At 44.2% G+C, this 22,386-nt stretch overlaps 1 protein-coding gene across 1 annotated transcript in view; it reads left to right on the top strand.

Moving 5' to 3' along the window:
• Window positions 1–22,386, top strand: part of SPTLC2 (serine palmitoyltransferase long chain base subunit 2) — a 119,144-nt gene that overhangs the window by 3,659 nt on the left and 93,099 nt on the right. The window contains exon 2 of the mRNA XM_074956022.1: window positions 20,425–20,619. Coding sequence (XP_074812123.1) covers window positions 20,425–20,619 — 195 coding nt within the window. The remainder of the gene's footprint in view (window positions 1–20,424; window positions 20,620–22,386) is intronic.

The following is a 22,386-nucleotide window of genomic DNA, read 5'->3' as shown; positions in this document are numbered from 1 at the left end:
GAGCTACAGTTGAAAATCACTCAAAATTTTCCAGTGGTGCAGCATACAGGCAGGTTGGCAAGCTGACAGCTGAAAGAACATATTACACCATTTTTTTTGGTCATCTGTACTTGCTTCAGGGGGCTATTCAAGGCACTGACTTTGATCTCTAAGGTCTGATGACTTGGGTCTTGGCTATTAGTGTGATGCTTCTGTTGCTGTATGCTGCAGTGAAAGTTGAGCTCTGGAGCGAAGTCTGCAGATCAAAGTATTGGGTTTGGATGGATATTCTCAGTGAAGGGCCCTAGATTCTGGAATGTACTTCTGCATTGATCTGTCAGAGCTGGAATTTGTTGATCTTTCAGGTGTACAGTAAAACCAACCTGTTCTTCCTGTGTTTAGGTGTCTGGATGTGGAATTGGATGTATCTTATTAATTAAAACAGAAAAATCAGAACTAGTAAATATCACATGTAACTGTTCAGCTGTTGGGCCAGCTCCTGCTCCTTATTTACCTAGTCTGGCTTTAGATCAGTGAGATGGAAAGGAAAAGCTGTGTATCCCTTAATATATTCCCTGTGCTGTCTGCTTGCTTAATTATATGGACCTAAGATGGGACCTAAAAGTGCTACATAGCCCGTACCACCCACTTAGCCTGGGTTATTCAGTAAAATCAGTGTTTCTGTGGGGTGCCCTCTATGAAGGGCCTTTTGGCAGTCTTAAAACAAACTACATACTCAGTATTTGACTGGAATGAGATTTTCAATTTTTGGGAACTTTTAACTTTAGTGAAAACTTCAAACTAGTATATAACTGTGCTTGAAGTTTTGATGCTTAATGTGACAGGATAAGTAGACAGAGAATTGGACTAATATATGATAAGAATAAAAGGAGAGCTGGTTTTTTTTTTTTCCCCAGCCAGTTTGAGATTGCTGTTGTCTACGTTGAAGAAATGAGAGGATAGACCAGGGTGCTTTGTGTAACAGATCTGACACTTTTTGCCATCTGGTAATAGGGTTGCCAACTTTATACTCGCACAAAACTGAACACCTTTACCCCTCCCCTTCTCTGAGGCCCATGCCCCGCCCCCGCTCACTCACTCATTTTCACCGGGCTGGCTCAGGGGGTTGGGATGGGGCTGGGGATGAGGGGCTTGGGGTGGGACAGAGGGTTGATGTGTGGGAGGGTGAAGGCTCTGGCTGGGGATGCAGGCTCTGGGGTGTAGGAAGGTGCTCCGGGCTGGGGCAGTGGTTGGGGCATGGCGTGTGGGCTCTGGGGTAGGGCCAAGGATGAGGAGTTTGGCTCTGCGTGGCTCCTAGAAGCAACAGCATGTCCTCCCTCTGGCTCCTACGTGGAGGCACAGCCAGGCAGCTCTACATGCTGCCCCGTCTGCAGGCACCAACCTGGCAGCTTCCACTGGCCATGGTTCCCGGCCAATGGGAGTTGGCGCTTGAGGCGGGGGCAGAGCACGGAGCCCCCTTGCTGCCCCTACGCTTAGGCGCTGGAGGGGGGACATGCTGCTTCTTCCGGGAGCCACGAAGAGTCAAGGCAGGGAGCCTGCCTTAGTCTTGCTCTGCTGCCAGCTGGACTTTTAACGGCCTGAGCTGCTAGGGTCCCTTTTTCTTCCGGGCGTTCTAGAAGAAAATCAGACAGCTGGCAACCCTGTCTGGTAAGGAAGGAAGGTAATGTACTTCATAGTAATATATTTAGTGAAGGAAATTGGTGGATGTTACATTGAGAGGTAGCAACCAGGATGAGAACTGTGATTACTTTAGGATAGGAAAGTATTCAGCATCTTTTATCCTAAAACTCTTGTTCAGCTATACACATGGCAACTACTTCATTGCCCAAAATACAGCTGTATCTGGGAGGGTGGGGAGGACGACACAGTAATTATTTAACAATGAACAATATGCAACAATTTAAAGCAGAAAATAAAGAGCACCTTAGCTAACTGAAGTTGCTGATTTAAAGTGTATTATTGGTGGAGTAGGCTTGTGATTATTGTGCCTTCTCTCGCTCAGAATAAAAAGTAGATGATAGGACAAACTAGATAAAATGGCTAAAAATAGTTCAGTTTCTCTTTGTGGTGTGCTAGCTGTAGAAACTGAAGCACGGTTTGTGTATAGAGGTTTGCTAGAGGATAAAATGTAACCAAAATTTTCAGTACTGGCTACGAATGTGTATGTTTGGGTGAATTAAAAGGAAAATGTAGTTAATGTGTGTGAGGGGAGGGAAGGAATGTGGAGGTAACATGACAATTCATCATGATGATGGCGGGCATTTTGCCTAAATGTAGCTTTCTTGTCCCATACTTCCCTTACCTGTTTTTTTTTTGTCCTTTAGATTATAAATTGTGTTTTAGTAGCACCCCATCTCTGATGTCTTGTGGCCTGTAGATGGTACCTCAGTACAAATAGTAGATATCATGTGAAGTTAAAATGACTGACTACTAATGTTTATGATGCTTATTAATCCAATTCAGTCACTTCACTTTTTGACATTTTTTTCAAAGGCTTGTTGGTGATAGGACAGGTTATATTTTTGGCTAGTGCATTTGGAAGGGAATTCATGGCCTGAAGTTAGTGTGATTGGGCAGGGAGAGACATTTCACTTTTAGTTCAGTTAAATAGATTACAGCAGAAGCTGCTGGCCAAGGCATACCCGGAAATTGACTGTGCCGGAGGAAGTAAAAATTTCAGATTTTCATTTCCAAAATGTTTTAATCCGTAAAGAATCTCAATGCAATATCAGAATTGCATAGCTTTCGTTGTGTAAGGGTGACTCTAGACATCTGTTAATAGCAAGACACAAAGAAGCACAGCAGCTGAACAATAAGGCCCTGTGGTTCCTTTTGGTGTTTGTCATCACTAGATACTATGTTGAGACAGGAAAAATGTTCAGTTACTTGGTATAATCAGTTTATGCATGATGACCACTGAAATTATTACAGGCTGGAATGAAATAATTAGGTGGCTGGGTAATTATAGTTGGAATACTTGACTTATTCAGTGGTGCTCTGTGTTTTTTAAAAAAAATCAGTTTAGTGCTGCCTTGCAAAACTTGCCAACCTAAACACAAAATCTGCGTGCTTACTGTTTACCATGACTGGAAAAAGCCCCATAGATCTTAATCACCTTCCACCCCACCTCTCAAAAAAAAAAAGCAAAACTCTCCTGCCCTGTGTGGTTGGCTGGGCTAGTAGTATTTTGTAAGGCTGTAAAATTTCTGAAACCACTGGGATTTAGCTGAATCTCAAACCATTACTTTTTTCCTAGGCTTTTAGTTGAGTTGGTGATGAAGCTTGAAGTTTAATCCTCCTAGTATATTGTGCTTTTGCTACTAAAAAATCTTTAAAAAAGAGAAATGAAGCAGCGGTGAATTTTATTTTTATTTTCAAGAAAAAGCTTTCGTTTTGTGGTAAGGGAATTGTAGCAATTTGTACAATGATTCATCCTTTCATCCCATTCTGGTTATCCTGTTGTAATTCACTATGACTGCAGATGGACACAACTCCTACTAAAAAGACTTAGGCTGATACAGCATTTGGCATCTTGCTTCATTAACAATTCACAATGCAAGTGTGTTATAGCTGTTCTTTGAGAACTCCATTTGCTTCAAAACAAAATTCAAAATCTTTGTCCTAAAATACAAGGCACTTAATGGACTGGGAACTAGCTAGGTCAGAGACCCCTTTACTTTCAGTCCTTCAAAATGGCTATACTCCACAGGAAAGATGCAACTTGACAGGCCCAGGTTATGTCTATCAGAAACTTAAAATGGCATTCTAGGCAGTAGAACCCTGACAGTAAAACTCCTTTCCATGAAGATCAGACTGAGACCAAGCATGATGGTCTGCCACTCTCCACAACTCCCTATTCAATAAAGCTTCCCTCAATGAGCGCTTCATTGTTGTTAAGGAAAGGAAAGGTCCTACACAATCCCACTCCTATGCCTTGAAAGAACAGAAGGGGGAAGAACCTTTTTGCTCTGGGATTTTATGCTGTGTAACTCTGTGCAGTGTGCATAGCAAAATGAAAGGTGAAGCATGAAATTTAAGATAAATACTGCCCTTACATTGACCCTATTTAATAACTTATTGAATTCTCAAGACATTATCTTCCTGCAATCGCATTGTGTGTTGTAAATCCTGGACTTGTTTGTGAGTCCCCAGGCTGTTTGGCTGTGTTGGGCATGGCTACTTATAGAAGAGAAAGGAGACTGATGTTGCAGGGCTTCTCTTCTTAGCATAAGCACAACGTGCCTCAGATGGCAGCGGCCAGGATTCATCACCGAATTTGATCCTCTGGTTTGGACGAATTAGCATCACTGGTGCATACTGACTGGGAGTGCAATGTGACAGGAATCAAAAGCCAAACATAGTAGTATTGGCAGAGAATGTTAAGGGGACATGGCAAAGTTTCTGGGCAGCTGTCGTAATACAGTGAGCCCCATGGGTTTTGGAATTGGGGAAACTTGCCTTCTGTTCCCATCTTCTCTCTTGATTTTTGGGCAAGTAACTAACTTAAAACTTGAATGCTTGAAAGTTAGGTACAGAAACATCCCCATTTAGGCACCTCAATAAAGGGGTTGATTTTTCTGAGGTGCTGAGAACCTACAGCTTGCATTCATTTCAGTTGCAGCTGTGGGTGCTCAGTAGCTCTGAAAATCAAGGAACTTTAAGGTGTCTGAATATGGATTAAGGTGTTTGGGTTTGGGCACTCGTATTTGCAAGTGTTGGCCTTCACCTCTCTGAGCTTTGGATTCACTGTCTTTAAAGTGGGAGTGGTAATGCTTACTTATCCACGGATAGCACTTTGAAATCTACCGATGAAAAGCCTTGTGGGAGTTCTAAGCACAGTGGACCCCGTTTATCTGATCTGATTAGGATTGGGGGAGCATCAAAAAATTGGGTAGTCAGGAGAATGGGCGGGGCTTGGGCTGTCAGCCCCGGGGGCGGCACTTGGTTCAGTTAAGATGGATAATGGAGACTCAGATAAACGGGGTTCTACTGTACTGATGATGCACTTCAGAAGGAAGTGAATTAAAAGTGTAATGGGCTACTTAACATGGAAAGAGCAAAAAGCAGATGAAGGTTGAAAAATGTAAACTACCCTGCTTCCCTTTTGCAAGAGAGTAATCAATAGCACAATGACTAGAGAAATCAAGGAGTGCAGGAGTGGGACCTAGCTTACCTCAGCGTATTCACACTGGCAAAGCCCAGAGAAACCCACAGAGTGCTGAAGGGCAGGCAGAAGTTTTGTAATCACTGGCAACTTGATGAATGCTTGAAAAGCGGGCATGGTTCCGGTAGAGTCTTGTGAAAGGGCTTGTCTGAAGCCTGTATGCTGTTGTAGACAGGGACTCCCTTCAGCACTCTTTCCAGCATCATTGAATAAAGATGCAGGTCCCCACTTGCAGGAGGTGGGGAGCCCAGGGAATTATATCTGTATGTGCGATTGGTTAATTGTTAGGGTGAAGGTTTTCCTTAGGGTACAGAGAAGGGGTGATCCTTGCGGCCAAACAGATGAGCTCAAATTATCCTCCCAATTTCCTTCCAAGTGGAAGGGAGTGACAGTTTAAAGAAATGCAGCATAGACTCTTTTTGGTGTTACTCCAGGGTGAGTTAAAGGTGGGAGGTGGAAGTGTTCATCTTAAAACAAACTACTTAAAAATCACTTCCTCCCCTCAAGGACTGAACTCCCCATTTTCCCCTCGCAACAGTGGATTCCATCACTGCTCACAACGGATGGGCAGGAGCCAACCTCATACCGCCTTGGGCATTAATGAGGGCATAAGGAGTTGCTAGAGAAGTAACAATCTTAAATAGGGTCTTGGAAGGTAGAAAAGCCTTTTTATTCACATCTAGCACTATCTGAATAACAGTTCCTCTCATCCTTCGCTTCCCTGCCAAGTTCTGTGTTCAGGTTTGTGTGTCCCTGTTAAGTTAAATCTCCTCATAGATCCCTAGTTGTGTGTGTGTAGATCTCAGGAGAGGCATGTTTCTGAAAATGAGTTGAAGGACCATATTGCAGTTAAGGAATTCTGATGGGTGGAAGAAGAATGAATGAATTAAAAAGGGGAATATTTCTTATTGTAATAGAGCTAAGGGAGTGTGTACGGAGGATCTGATCTCATTCATGCTTATTGTAGATTATTCTATTTAGTACCTGAGTATAGCATCATAGTGTTAGAGAAAATAAAGGCCTGCATTTTTCAGAACTAAACGAGTTTGTTCTGAAGTATGCATGTGGCACAACAGGTGGGCAGATGGTCACCACCAAGGGAAAGTGGAGGAGTGTCTGTGAGTTGTGCATCACACTGCTGCCCTCCCCCCCCCCTTTTTTTTTTCTTTCAGATATCTGATGTGAGCATGGGTTGCTGTTGGAGGGATTGGTAAAAGTGGGTTTTGGAGGAAGTGTTAGGAGAGAGGGAGGGTGGTTTTGCATAGGGGATCAAGGGGGATGTTCCCAGGTCTAGAGTTCGCATGGGAAATTGCCTTTCCAATGGCAAAATGGCCTAAACTGGAGCATATTTTGCCTTTGCAGTTTGTTCATTGTCACTGTACTTTTCTCTAAATCGGGTCAGCAACCTTTGAGAAGTGGTGTGCCGAGTCTTCATTTATTCACTCTAATTTAAGGTTTCGCATATCAGTAATACATTTTAACGTTTTTAGAAGGTCTCTTTCTATAAATCTATAATATATAACTAAACTATTGTTGTCTGTAAAGTAAATAAGGTTTTTAAAATGTTTAATAAGCTTCATTTAAAATTAAATTAAAATGAGGATCCCACGGCAGTGTGAGTGCCACTGAAAATCAGCTCGCGTGCCGCAGGTTGCCTGCCCCTCCTCTAAATGGTAAAAAAAAGAAGCTAGTGCTGCTCTGGGAACCTATTCACAGTCGCCCTACTGTTGCCCAAAATGTGAGAAGAATTGGATGGCAATGACAGGACATTTTAATAGGCCAAGATGCCTTTACTCAACCTTCCATGGTAATTTGTTGGAATTTGATAATAATCTCACTTCAGTGAAGAAACTCTTGTGAACAAATATTTTCAGTAATGCTGCAACTCAGAGTGGGTGCGTACAGCCTTGCGCTTTAGACCTGCCCCTGTTGCCATGTTTTTGATGATATATTAAGGAGTGATCTTAAAAGCTAATCAAACCTGGATCTGGTCAGAATATGGATTTGGGGCCTCTGAGGAAAGTGCAAGATTCTGCAAGAAGTGGTGTTACTAATTCATAGGGCATGCTCTTCCCTTTGAGTAGTACTAAGGAATAGTTATAGGAGAGGGTACAATATAAAAAAGGTTCAGATAACTTCAGGTCATTAAAGATACTATAGCATTTCTGTCAAGAGAGGGGGTAGCACCCGCTTCTTCGCAGTCAGCAGTGACTCTCAGCCAGCGTTGTAAAGCAGAAGGGTTTATTAGTTGTCTGGAACACAGCATAGAACAGTTCTTGTTAGCATAGGAAGTAGGAACATTCAGCAAAGTCCATCTTGGGAGGGGGAGAGCCTAGGGCTCTGGATTCCCCCTTCTCCCAAGTCCCAAACCAGGAGACTGACTAGCTTCCAGCAGCCCACCCTTTGTCACGCCCAGTTCCCCTGCTCTGTCCTTGGTCTGTTTCCTGGGCAAACAGGTCACCTAGCCTACGCCTCCCTTTTCAACTCAGTTTTAGCCTGCTGGCTCTTGCAAAGGGCCCCAGCCATCAGTTGCCAGGATACAGAGTGTCTGGCTATTGCAGAAGTGGGCAAACTATGGCCCGCGGGCCACATCTGGCCCATGGGACCATCCTGGCCGGCCCCTGAGCTCCTGGCCCGGGAGGCTAGCCCCCGGCCCCTCTCCTGCTGTCCCCTCTCCCCCGCAGCCACGCCGCCGTGCGGCGTAACACTTTGGCGGCGGAGCTGCAGAGCCCGGCCTGACCCAGTGCTCTGTGCTGCGCAGCTGCCAGCCACTGGTGCTCCAGGCAGCACGGTAAGGGGGCAGGGAGCATGGGGCGGGGTTGGATAGAGGGCAGGGGAGTGCAGGGGGTGGTCAGGGGCATGGATGGGGTCGGGGAGGTCAGAGGGCGGGGAACAGGGGTTGAATGGGGGTAGGGGTCCCAGGGTGGCAGTCAGGAAGGAGAGGGGGGGTTGAATAGGGCGGTGGGGGGCAGTTGGGGCGGGGAGTCTGGGGGCGGTCAGGGAGAAGAGGTGGTTGGATGGGGCAGGGGTCCCGGGGAGGGCAGTCAGGAAGGAGGGGGGCAGTTAAGGGCAGGGAGTCCGGGGGTGGTCAGGGGACCAAGAGCAGGGCAGGGGATGTGGATGGGGTAGGGGTCCCTGGGGGGGTGGCAGGGGGTGAGAAGCGGGGGGGGTCAGATGGGGGCGGGGGCTGGGCCATTCCTGGGTGTTTGGGGAGGCACAGCCTCCCCTAACTGGCCCTCCATACAATTTCAGAAACCTGATGCAGCCCTCAGGCCAAAAAGGTTGCCCGCCCTTGGGCTATTGTCTGGTCACAGGCAGCGAGAGGCACTCCCACCTGCCTTCTAGGGGTCTCAGCAATGATCACACACCCTTGTTCCACCACCTAGATACTTGTGCAATACTGGGGAAACCGAGGCGCGCACAGTATTCATGTAAAACATTAAGAAAATTCCCACTTCGTCACAGACTGTTCCACCACTAAGCATGTGTTTGACACTGTTGTTGTATTCTCTTGTTTTTACTATGCTAAAAATAGTTGAATCAAGTGTTGCCAAAAGCATTTTTAGCTTTAAAGGGTAATTAATCTTAATAGTACACACGGACCAAGATTTTTAGAGATGACTTATGATTTAGGTAACCAGCGTGAGCTACCTGATTTTTCAGAAGAGTCCCAAATTGGGCACCTAAGATCTTTAGTCACTTCTCAAATGTTGGTGATCTGTCCATAGTTCTGGCTGAGGTTAACAGGAGGGAATTTAGAGATTCCACAGCAGCAATCTCCAGACAGTTTTTATTACATATATTCCTAGCAAAGCAGAACTCATCATTTATTCCCTTAGCAAGAGAGTGCATAGTTGTGGGGAAAGCTGTGCATGGACCATGGAGCTTGCTTTTGTCTCTAAGGAGTTTGACCTGTTAAGTCATATATATATATATATATATATATATATATATATATATATATATATATATATATATATATATATATATATATATGGGCTGTCGATTAATCGCAGTTAACTCATGCGATTAACTCAAAAAAATAATCATGATTAAACAATAGAACACCAATTGAAATATTTCGGATGTTTTTTCTACATTTTCATATATGTTGTAATTAAAATCAAAGTGTATATTATTTTTGATTATTGTAAACAAAAGAAATGGTATTTTTCAATTCACCTCATTGTAGTGCAGTCTCTTTGTTGTGAATGTGCAACTCACAAATGTAGATTTTTTTTTTGTTACATAACTGCACTCCCAAACAAAACAATGTAAAACTTCAGAACCTAGAAGTCCACTCAGTCCTACTTCTTGTTCAGCCAATCGTTAAGACAGAGAAGTTTGTTTATATTTATGAGAGATAATACTACTCTCTTCTTATTTACAATGTCACCAGAAAGTGAGAACAGGCATTTGCATGGCACTTTTGTAGCTGGCATTGCAAGGTATTTACGTGCCAGATACGCTAAACATTCATATTCCCCTTCCTGCTTCAGCCACCATTCCAGAGGACATGTTTCCATGCTGATGATGCTTGTTTTAAAAAAAAAAAAAAATGCGTTAATTAAATTTGTGACTGAACTCCTTGGAAGAATTGTATGTCGCCAGCTCTGTTTTACCTGCATTCTGCCATATATTTCATGTTATAGCAGTCTCGGGTGATGACCCAGCACATGTTGTTCATTTTAAGAACGCTTTCACTGCAGATTTGACAAAACACAAAGAAGGTACGAATATGAGATTACTAAAGATAGCTACAGCGCTCGACCCAAGGTTTAAGAATCTGAAGTGCCTTCCAAAATCTGAGAGAGACGAGGTGTGGAGCATGCTTTCAGAAGTCTTAAAAGAGCAAAACACTGATGCGGAAACTACTGAACCCAAACCACCAAAAGAGAAAATCAACCTTCTGGTGGTGGCATCGGATTCTGATAAAGAAAATGAGCATGTGTCAGTCCGCACTGCTTTGGATTGTTATCAAGCAGAATCAATCATCAGCATGGATGTATGTCCCCTAGAATGGTGATTGAAGCATGAAGGGACATATAAATCTTTAGCACATCTGGCACGTAAATACCTTGCAATGCTGGCTACATCAGTGCCATGAGAATGCCTTTTCTCATTTTTAGGTGACTAAACAAGAAGCAGGCAGCATTATCTTCTACAAATGTAAACAAACTTGTTCGTCTGAGCGATTGGCTGAACAAGAAGTAGGAATGAGTGGGCTTGCAGGCTCTAAAATTTTACATTTAATTTTTGAATGCAGTTATTTAATACATAATTCTACATTTGTAAGTTCAACATTCATGATAAAGAGATTGCATTACGGTACTTGTATGAGGTGAATTGAAAAATACTGTGGTTTTGTTTTTTACAGTGCAAATACTTGTAATCAAAAATATCAGGTGAGCACTGTACAGTTTGTATTCTGTGTTGTAATTGAAATCAATATATTTGAAAATGTAGAAAACATCCAAAATATTTAAATAAATGGTATTTTATTATTGTTTAACAGCGTGATAAATGGTGATTTTTTTAATCGCTCAATTAATCACGTTTAATTTTTTTAATCGCTTGACAGCTCTAATATATACAGCTGTTGAAATGGGGCAGAGCAGTATTTCTGAATGTTGGTGTCAGCATTTTAAAAATTTGCCTGCAAGTCTTGCTGCTGTGTGGTGTGTTCTGTGGGGCGGGTGTTTGTTCAGGAAAGCTTTCACTTAGTTGCTGTTTCAGACATAAATATGCTGATTTTGTTTCTGCAGAGACATCTCCTAAGAGGAGTTTGCTGAGAAATGCTTCTTTGGGAGCCACATCTTCATGAAAATTGAACAGTAAAGCTGGCAGTGGAAATCTTTTTCAGTGTACCAAGTTAACCACAGCAGCTGTGTAAAGCAACTTATTTGGGATAAAAACCTAAGTCTAAGATGTAGTAATTAAAAACAAATTGATTATAAAAACAGCCTTTCCACAACCCAATGATCTGTAAAGAAGGCATTGAAGACACAATCACACTTTTTCAAATTTGTGTAGAGGTGCAAAATGCAAATACAGCTGGAAAATTTAAAAAAAAATCATGTTGCATAAAGAGGGCATTGGGATTAGCTCATTCCTTACATAGCTAGAAATCCCATTGACTTCAGTGGACTTTTGCCCAGATAAGGACTTTAGGGTCTGGCCCTTACAGAGTATCTTTGGCAGGGTGTCAGAAGTTCATAGCACGTGCATTATAGTCTGATGTGTACATGGCACATGGATTATTAGAACAATTCCTTTCTAGCTCTTGTCAGATTGTGACATTTTGATACTGAATCAAAAAACATATGCAAACTAAGACAAGTTGGAGAAGGTTGGTTTGACATATTGCAGGCTACAGTGTCCTTTGAACGTGCTATTTTAATTGACAAGCTATCTTTCAAGAAGTCTCATTGAGATCGTTATTGCTTAGTGTGTGGGCACTCCTCACAAAGCATGACTTCCTTGCAAAAAAGATCAGCTCTCTTGCAGGGGCAATTGCTTATTTGAAGACAAGTGTCTTGACAAAGTTTGTGCCAATTTAATTTAAAAAAAAAATTTGTTTTTTAAAAAAACATAATTAAATTGGTAAGCCTAGAGTACAGTTTTATTGCTGAAAAAGTGTTTTTAGCTGGTTTCTGTAAACTTAAGTGTGTAGACTAAGACAAGTTTTAAACAGATGTGAGTGTCCACACAATGGTACAGACATCACTGAATTGGTATAAAAATAACACCTTCAGTTATATCAGTACAACTCTATGCAGGCAGGCTTGGACATGGTTCAGTTTGGGTTTGTGCAATGGGGGGAAACATTTTGGTGGCAAATATAGTGGGTTTTTTGTTTTTTGGGGGGGTGTTTTTTTTATTAAATGCTTTTCATATTTGAAGTCTCACTGACTAGATAGCTGTAGGAGTTAGAGATGGAGTTGACTGACGAAGTAAACACAAAATATTGCAGGAGGTATTGGCTTTGGGGTGCTGCTCAGTGAGAATTGCCATTTAATATTGCAATCCCTCTTGGAGCTGGCTCACTTGGCTGGCTTTTTAGTAAGTGATTGCCTTATAGACCTGGAGTGCTCCCTTCCCAATGCACTCCTCTGAGTTCTGCATGCCAGGAGCTCTTCTGTCTATAAAAAAAAATATTTTGAATGCAGAAACCCTTCATATCATGCAGCTAAAAAGAAAATTGCCAGGCTCTTAGCGAAATCTCTGCAGTATGTGTGGTAGTGAGAAGCTAATACATTTTAGTAAGATTCCAGGAAAGAGACTGTTCCAGCAGAAATGATCCTGTGGATAGAGGCATTTAAATAGAATCTGCCATTTTCAGCCTGTTCCTATTCCTGCCGACAGAAAGGAGTGAAACCATCTCTTTAATGCAAAAAGTGATTGCATGATATGTCTTGGGCAGCAGTAGTTAGTATAACTGCAGCCCTTTATTGTGCATTGCTTTCAGAGCAGCGGAAGGGAAAGCCCAGCCCTGCAACAAGATTAGGTTCAATGCTGAATTGTTCTACGTCTTTTGTGTCCTCAAAAACCTTTATATAAATCTCCGATAAACTCCTCTTCCAACCCCTCTGTGTGACATCTTGGCTCCAAATACTCCTGGCTACTGACCTCCATTGCCTTCTCCTGTCATTTGGCCTCTTCCCCTCCAAATACTAGCATGCAGTAGTTTTCCGCACACCATTTAAACCTTTCCAAAAACTTGCTGCTTGTGTCACCAGTCACCATCTGTTCCCCTCTTCTTCCACACCTCTTGCTCAAAGAGCTTAAAACTGGTGCTTCGGGTGGTTCTCCTCAATTCCATCCTGGATCCACTCCAGTCTGCCTTCTAGGTTCTCTATTCCACTGAATCTGCTGTTGCTAAAGTCCTGAAAGTCCCCCTTGCCGAGTCTGTATTCCACTCTCATGATCTACAATCTCTCTGAGGCTTCTGATACTGTGGACCACTCTCTCCTCAACATCCTGTCCAACCTCCTTGCATTTAGTGGCATTGTCACCTACTTCAAACTGCTCCTTCAGCACCTCTTGCTTTCTTTGGTGGTCCCACATGATTCAGTTCTTGGTTCCTTCCTCTTCTCCTTCTGTACTTCATACTTGGCAGAGCTTATCCTCGTACAGATCCAAGAGTAATTTCTCTGCTGATGCCTCTCAAATGTTCTTCTCTATTTCTGTCCTGTTCCCTTTGGTCCAGTTTCAGCCTGTTTCTGATGCTTCCTCCTTTATGTCTCACTGACGTCTCCAGTTTTACGTGGTTCAATCACAGCTTGTTGCCTCCTAAACTAAAGCCTCTTCTCTTCACTTCTCCATGGCCGTTGACACCAATGTCATCCCAGTCAGTCTGGGATTTTTTGACTTCTCCCTGCCCTTCCTTTGCGTATCAGCTGTACCCAAATCCTGCCATTTCTTTCTCAGATTAAGCTCTTGCCCATCTTCCATGCTGCCCTGTTCAAGGAAAGACCTTCCTATCCAAGATGAGTATTAGCATCTCATTCAAATCCTTATATATTCCATTTCTTTCACAATGCCCTGAAGAAGTGATCTTATAATTAAGAAAACCAGCTAAGTCAGTAGTTCACAAACATTTGTACTGGTGACCCGTTTCACATAGCAAGTCTCTGAGTGCGACCCCCTCCTTATAAATTAAAACCAATTTCTAATATATTTAACACCATTATAAATTCTGGAGGCAAAGTGGGGTTTGGGGTGGAGGCTGACAGCTTGCGACCCCCTATGGGGTCCCAACCCCCAGTTTCAGAACCCCTGCTCTAAATTATCCCAACTTCTAGATTTCCCTGTGCAGCCCCTCATCTGTGTCTCTTCTAGGCTGAAAGCTCTTCAGGGCACGGGCAGCCTTTGTTTGTTACTGTACAGTATTGAGCTCATTGTCGTTAAACAAATGCGTCTGGAAGAATGTGTTTGTTTTAACTACATGTGGTAATTTAGTGTCAAAATATGGTCCTGTAAAGACAGTGACCCTTCCCAGAGACTGAATACAAACTCAGAGGGAGGAAAGTTGGGAGGAGTGTAACAAACCAGTGAAGTTATTGTTAATTTCATGGATTGCATTTTTGTTAACTTAATGAACACTGCAGTGAAGGGGAGTTTTCCAGGAAGTCACTAAATACCAAGAATTGCAAGGAGCTGCATTGAAGACCAGGAGATTAGCTGGAGGCTGCTGAGGGGCCTGTTAGGTTGGTGTTAGGCTTGAATGAACGGGGGCTGGAGTGGAGTTGTTAAGAACAGAGACCATTTGTTTTTGGTTAAGAATCTCTCATACAAACCATACAAGATCCCTACAGTCTTAGGGAGAAACTGAAAATAATTGCAGATGGGGCAGGGTCTGGGGTATAAGTGAGGGCAGGAAGGATTTGAGCATCTCAAGTTAAGAGGAATTAACTTTCTGCCTATGTAGATCTCTGAGGTCTTAGTCCTGCTAGCAGCTGACTGGTTTTTTTTTTTTTAAGCATTATAAATTCACGAGTAAAACCTGACATTATTTGAAAGAGAAACTGTTCTTTAAAACACTAAGATTGTGTTCAGCAATATTGTGAGAACCTCAGGCTACATGTATGCAACCTACACTACAAATGCAACCACGTCAGGGAGTATGGTGACCTTGTGGTATGGACTAGGACTTTAACCATGTTTTGTAAAGGTCCAGACTGCTCCCAACTGTCCTGCAAACTGGAGTTGTGTTTGGAACCAGGTTAGGGGACAACAAAGTTGTAACTAGGCTCCCTGTATTTGTGGTGTAAGCAGGACCTAACTTCCAGTTGTTTGTAACTAGCTAGTGAAATTATTGGCTCTAAATGTGGCTTGTCTGTACACCATGAGGTGGTTATTGTCGTTTCTAATGTTCCACACTTGCTCGCAGTGTAGGCCAGCATGTAACTGCCTTCCTGTAAACAGCTTGTAATGCTTTTCTTTTTGCAGTGTTGATGGGACCCCAACTGTGGTTTTGTAATCAAGTTGGCTGGTCATCTCTCCTCCCAGCTCTCTGCACAGTAGGACTTCCCAGAGTAGTGGTGCTCCTCTGGGCAGCGTTAGTAGGTCACACTTTCCCCTGAATGCACTGATACAGACATGACTAGGTGAAGTGAAGGAAGTAGACACAAACTGGAGTGGCACACAGTTTTCCTGAATGGACACCACACAGCCGTGTATAATGGGACCAGATGAGTATATCCTGATTGCAAAACCATGATTTTCCTTGCATTGTGTAGAGGACCTATGGTTTCAACATATCAGGTCCCAGTCCTACTCACTCTAAAGTCAGTAGCAACACTCATTGATTTCCGTATGGCAAATTAGGCCTCTCGACCACACACCAGCCTTTCTCTCTTGGGCTCTCAAAAGGAATTTGCTGCTCATGTGCAGTTGGCTTAGAGCTGAAGACACACACATTTTTATTTGGAGGTTGGCTGTGCAGATGCAGACACCCCTTTTTTCCCCATGAATGCTTTGTATCTAAACTTAGACCACAAACTTCCTTTCTAAGGGCAATTTTAAATTGTATTTATTTACATGCATTCATCATATGCTTGTTGAAATGTCTAAGGGATGTTTTTAATCAGTCTCTTTCTAGTCTTACAACGTTCAAACGTGCTAATGTTGAGGGGGGAAAAATTTTTCCCCCTAAACTGACATATAAGCACAGTACTGTATAGACTTCCAAGCTGTGCTCTTGGCTTGGGTGGGTCTCCAACTGATGCAAATATCCCCAAAGATGATCCACCCACTGCATTCCTAAACGAAACTTCTGTGTTCTGGAAGTACAGACAATGGTACTGTGATTTCTCTGGTTCTTGTTCCAATATGGCAGTTGTCAGAAAGAACAGGCCTCTTTAAAGTTTTACAGATTGTGATTATTGCAGCCTTGTTGATGTGATACTTTTTATTTAAAATTTGATGTCGAGATTTTTTTCCCCAAACAGATAAAACCTTTGCCACTGGCCAGAATTTTGTTCTCATACTTGTTGGGTCTAGCCTTTCATTTCTTTCCCAAGTTACTGCTGCCTCAACTGGCAAAGACTGAGATTAAAGGCTCGTTTGTGATAGACTCACTCTTGGGACTTCAGTATGAAGTTGTTACATTGATCCTTCTGCGGCTGTGGCTGACAGAGGCATCAGCCATTAAATAGTTAAGTATGTACATTATAGGCATGCATATGTATTTTCTGTCCTGTCTTACTAAACGTTGGACAACGGTACATTTCAGATTTCCTGACCTACGAGTTTGTCTTTAGACAACAGTGGGGACATGTCAGTAGAAGTCTGCCTATTGTGCTTTTTTCCCCAATGGGTCCTACTCACCGCAACCCTTTCTTGATGGGTGGGTGTGCCTGGGATTCACTTCTTGTCTGAGGGTTGTAGCTGAATTTCCGCTATTGGCAACTATCAAATATCTGTCCAAAAATACATGCCTCATACTTGGCTGGAGGCTCCAGAGAGATTTCAGCCACTTTCTCCACTCCTTCGGTGTCCTTGTATTGGCCATGTTGTCAAGGTGGTGTTACTGTGAATACAGGCACTTACTGGTAGCAAATGTCTCTTCTGCATCCCACCTTCTTGCTAGTCTCCCAGCTACTCCCACATATACCCAGAGACATCTGTCGTATCACACTAGGATCTAAGCACTTTTTCAGAATTTATATTCCAATATGTAGCCTAAACCTGGATGTTCCTGCTAGTACTGTCCCTTTCCCAATGCAGAGAAGGAGGTGGTGGTGTGGAAGCTATGGCAAAGAGATGGATCTTAGTTTGTCTGAAAGCAATAAGGTTTGTGGTCCTTTTTATCCCGTGCCATGATTCTGGGCCCAGCCCCTTGAGAAGGCTCTATCTTCCACACTCGCAAGTATCTTTCCTTGACTCTTTGGAGTACTGATGTCAAGTTAGGTGTGGTGGCCCAGGCTTTCTACTTTCTGACTGGTCTATTGGCTTTGAAGATCAAGACCTGGATGTTAGACTTAGTCCAAAATTCTTTCCAGGATCAGTGTAGTAGTTAAAATTCAGTACTGTGCTCACAACATCCCATGTTGCTGAGCAGGTTGCCTGCTCTGAATTGTACCAGCTGAAGCTTGTTTGTTCAGTCCAGTCTTATTTGCAGGCATTGTGCATTGCAGTAATCAGCCCTGGAGAGCATGAATCAGTGGATCACTATAGCTAAGTTTTAGTTTTTCATGACGAGATGGAGTCTCTTGGTCAGCCTTTGTCAAACATTTCGGTGCTAGGGGGATACGTACTTGTGGGGAAGCATAATATTTATGATCCAGTTAGAGCAGAGGTGGGCAAACTATGACCCACGGGTCATATCTGGTCCGCGGGACCGTCTTGCCTGGCCTGAGCTCCTGGCCAGGGAGGCTAGCCCCCAGCTCCTCCCCCGTTGTCCCCCCTCCCCCGCAGCCTCAGCGCAGCGCAATGCCAGTGCTCTGGCTCACCGCTTCTACCGGGCCAGGCCAGGCGGTAGCATGGCTGCGAGCTGCCGCTCTGAGCGGCGTGTTAAGGGGGTGGGGGGTTGGGTTGGATAAGGGGCAGGGGATTCCAGGGGGCAGTCAGGGGACAGGGAGCAGGGAGTGGTTGGATGGGGCAGAGGGTCGGGGTGGTGGTGGTCAGCGGACGGGGAGCAGGGGGGTTGGATAGGGGGTGGGGTACCGGGGGGCAGTTAGGGGCAGGGATGTGGATAGGGGTCAGGGCAGTCAAGGGGCCGGGGGCGGGGGTTGGATAGGGGGTGAGGTCCTGGGGGCAGTTAGGGGACAAGGAGCAGGGGAGGTTGGATGGGTCGGTGGTTCTGAGGGGGGCAGTCAGGGGGCGGGAAGTGGGAGGGGGCGGATAGGGGGCAGGGTCCAGACTGTTTGGGGAGGCACAGCCTTCCCTACCCGGCCCTCCACAAAGTTTCACAACCTGGATGTGGCCCGTGGGCCAAAAAGTTTGCCCACCCCTGAGTTAGAGGTTTCCAAGACAGGGAATCAATAGTTCTGTGTGTTACAAAATTCATCTTTCAGCATTTATGCTGTTGATGCATTGCAGGTCACCTAGTATGGGGACAGTGAAACTAGAGTTCAGTTTCGTTTCTTGCATTTCCTGACCTAGACCGGGAAGGCTTGTATCAAACAAACTGGGTTTGCTGAGCTCTTCGGTCAAGTGAGTCTTTAAAAGTGGCTGGAAGAAGAATGGGGTCTGGAGTGGGTGAAAAAACGAAGCATAAATTGAAAATTTAGGGTACAATACAGGGATACATGGCTGGGGTGTTGTAAAAAGAGCTCAGATGTGGGTGCTTTTGAAGTGAAGATAAGAAGCCCTCACTTCTTGAAGTGGATGTGACATGGTCCTTTACCCTTTTTATACCATCCTCATCCAAGAATCTTAAAGTGCTTTACAGAATTAAATCTCAAAGCTCTTCTTGGGGGGGTAGCTCTGTGTTATCCCCACTGTGCAGATTGGGAAACAGACACAGAGGAAGTGTCTTGCTAGGGAAACACAGCAAATCAATGGCAGAGCTGGGAATAGAACAATGGTGTCCTGACTCCCATTCCTATGCTCTAGCCAAAAGGCCCTTACATCCATGGTATAGGATGGGAAGCCAGATGTGGTCTTGGAGAAAGAGGAAGATCTGTACTGGCACCAGAGTTTTGCAGTTCTGCCAAGTGTCCTGCGTCTTCCTGCCTATAGATCGGGTAAAAATCTTGTGCCAAAAGAGTATTGCATTCCAAATACTCTTTCTCCTAGAAGGCGGAGCACTGGCTGGGGACACAGGAGATTATGAGTTCTGGTTTTGTCTCTTCTACTGACTGGTGGAGTTTCTGTGCTGTTCACAACCATACTGCTGGCCAGGGCCTCGTATCCCTAACCTGGGGGCCAGTTTTGTTTGCCCATTTTAAAATGGGTAACATTGCACAAGGTCATTTTGGCAGATCTGGGAATAGAATCTTGGTCTCTAGTATGGCAGACCCATGTCTCATCCACCTCATCACAATGGCTTTCTGAACAAATATGCCAAATGTTTATGCTTGACTAGGTCTGTAACCACTGCTCTAACCACTAGACAACTCTGCTCCCAGAGCCTGGAGTAAAACCTAGGAATCCTGATAGCCGACATCCCCATCTTGTCTCATAAGTAGTTGTACAACATATTGGTAAAAGTGTCTCTGGCCTCCCTCGAGGGGCTGGCTCATGTAGAGGGTAATAGCCTATTCCTTCAATTGGTTACTACTCCAGTTCAAGCAGAAGAAGTCTGTGCTGTATATCTAAAGGCCCAGAGTTTAAACTCTGCTCGTGGTCATGTGGGGAGAAATAGTTTGTAATTAAAGACTGTGTACCCAGAAAGGAGCCGAATTAAGATAGCATGGGTAACATCAGTGCTGGCATTTCTGTGTGTGTGTGTGTGTGGTTTTTTTATATGCTTGCTTTTGCAACTGTAAGTCTAACACAGGTTTTTTATATGCGAAAGACCTCCTAAGTAGCCCTTACTGAGGGACAGGTGCCTTAAAGTATTGCAAGTGAGCTACAGAGCCTTTTACCTGTAGGTCACCAGTTTGAACCCAGTCCTGTTCAGTAGGGACTGAAAGCTGTTCTCACCTAATATGGATGTTGGCTGATTCCTACATTGGGATGAGTTTGAGTCTTGGTTCCAGCTCTGACATCACAAGTTCACCACCATTATTTGTACTAATGAGCAGATTTGTCAAAGAATTATTTGAGTCGTAAGGACTGAACTAGCACCATCCCTTTAACCAGCAGAAGTCGTCTTTCTCCTCCCTCACCCTCATCAAGGCTGAACTATGCTGGCAGGACAGTGTGTGTGGGAAGCTTGCCCTGGTGCTGCCCTATATATAGATAGATGTCGTTCACCAGGGTTTTCAATCTGGCAGTCACCCTTTCAACTGGGACTAAATCCACACATCTGAGATGACGTTGATGGTTGTATGCAAAAATTTAATTTGCTAATTTACATAACTTGTATAAAATGTCACAATGAGTTGCACAAAACTTGGCAGTGAAAACTTTGGACATGCTGGAAGCAAGAGAGAAGATGAAGCTGAGGCTAATAGTTGGGGATAGTGTCCTTTATCAAGAGTGGTTGTCATTAATGCTTGACCCAGTCTGAAAATGCTTGGTTCTTTGAACTGAGTAAAAATCTTGCCCCAATGCTGCTGGACATCTCTAATTTAGCAACACTCTCTGAAAACAGATTTTTTTTTTCCATTCTAGTAACTTCTAATTCCAGTTTTAACCTTCTATCCTAGATTCATCACGTTGCCCACAATGGAGGATTATATAAAAGACCCTTTAATGAAGCTTTTGAGGAAACACCAATGCTGGTTGCTGTGCTGACGTATGTGGGCTACGGTGTCCTCACCCTCTTTGGGTATCTGCGAGACTTTCTGCGACACTGGAGGATCGAGAAGTGTCACCATGCATCAGAGAGAGAGGAACAGAAGGTAGTTGCTGGACAGGCAGGGGTGGGATTGGAGCTGGTGTGCAGTGGCATGTCAGCCAGTAGTACCAATTTAAAATGTTTCTATTTCTAGCCCAAATGGATGCAAAAAGAACCTGCCAATATAGCCTTTGCACAGCTGGTTGGAGTAATCTGTAAACAGCTTGAAACAATAGCACCGAGGTGCTAATTAATTACCTCATAATCTCAATGAGGTGTTAACTCTGGGGCCCACTGATGACCATTTTAATGTCCACACTGGTGACTGTTTCATTGTCCACCACGTTAACAGAAATATCCAGTTCCTCTGAGATTGAAGATAGAGCACTGATTTATGCCACTGAGGATCTGTCCCTGTATTTGTGTCTGTAGTAAACAAAAGGCAATATAGGGAGAAAGCATAGGAATAACTGTCAAACTACTGAGGAAATAATTTTTCTTCCAATAAAAGGCTCTAGAATTAGGGGGTCAAATATTGCTTTTGAGTTAGTGTTCAGTGTGATTTATTTTCATCAAGTGAGGATTAGAGTAGGGTAGCTAAAGTACATGGGCAAACGTGGCCCATAGCTGCTCTAACCTTCAGTATAGAGGATTTATTGGTCATGAATCACACTCTGTATTCTTCACTGGATGTTCTTATCAATGTGCTTCATTGCATGCTGGGTTCTGTAGTCTCCCTGTGTCTCATCTCTGTTAAAATGGGGGCTGCTACAAGCTCCTTTGTTCTGTGCAACAGTGGGGTTTAAGATGCTTTTCTGTGGAGTATCATTACATAAACTCAGTATGCTTCCTGCCAGGAAGGATGAATAAAACTCCTGTCTCTTTTCTTTCTCTCCCCCCACCCCCCTCCATGCCCCAGTTTAAATGTACTTTATTAAGTTATTAAAAGTGTATGCACCTGATAATGCACATGAAATATGGTTGCTGTCCTGCAGAATGTGGAATGCAGTTTCAGGCATGACTAAAGGGGATACTCAATCTGTAGATAGGAGCTGAGATGGGAAGGACTGGGGTTACAGCATTGAGGTTGGTTACTCAGTGAACGCTAGTGCACAATACAGGGGGATTATCCTGAATATCTATAACTAAAGGGGGAGTGGGCAAACTCTTTTGGCCCGAGGGCCACATCAGGGTTGCAAAACAGTATGGAGGGCCGGGTAGAGAAGGCTGTGCCTCCCCAAACAGCCTGGCCTCTGCCCCCTCCCACTTCCCGCCCCCTGACTGACCCCCCTCCCACCCCTAACCACCCCCCTGGGACCCCTATCCATCCCGCCCCTGTCCCTAACTGCCCCCCAGGACCCACCACCTGTCCAATCCCACCCCCTATCCAAACCCCCTGGTTCCCTGCCCCTTATCCAACCCCCCCCGCCCCCTTCCCCTTACCATGCCACTCAGAGTGGCAGGACAGATTTGTTCGAAAGCCTGGGAGATGGGTGGCTTGCCCACAGAGCAACGTTGCTGCGGGGGGGGGGGGGCCGGGGACTAGCCTCCCTGGCCAGGAGCTCAGGGGCCGGGCAGGATGGTCCTGTGGGCCATAATTTGCCCACCCCTGAACTAAAGAGATACTGAATTAGGATTCCCTTACTTCAGACATAATGTATATTTAGAATTTCTGTCCTGAGAGTTGTCCTTCAGCCTAAATTCTTAATGTTTCCCTGAAATGCATTTGTTTTGGGAGATAACTGGTGACTTGAAGCCCTTTGGGAGCGTGTATGTGGAGGATGGCCTTGGGAGCCATTCCTCAATATGGTGGATATGGATCTTGGGTTGG

Source organism: Natator depressus, chromosome 6 (assembly GCF_965152275.1).
Source record: "Natator depressus isolate rNatDep1 chromosome 6, rNatDep2.hap1, whole genome shotgun sequence".
Classification (NCBI taxonomy): domain Eukaryota; kingdom Metazoa; phylum Chordata; order Testudines; family Cheloniidae; genus Natator; species Natator depressus.
This window is presented reverse-complemented; position numbering and strand designations above follow the sequence as displayed.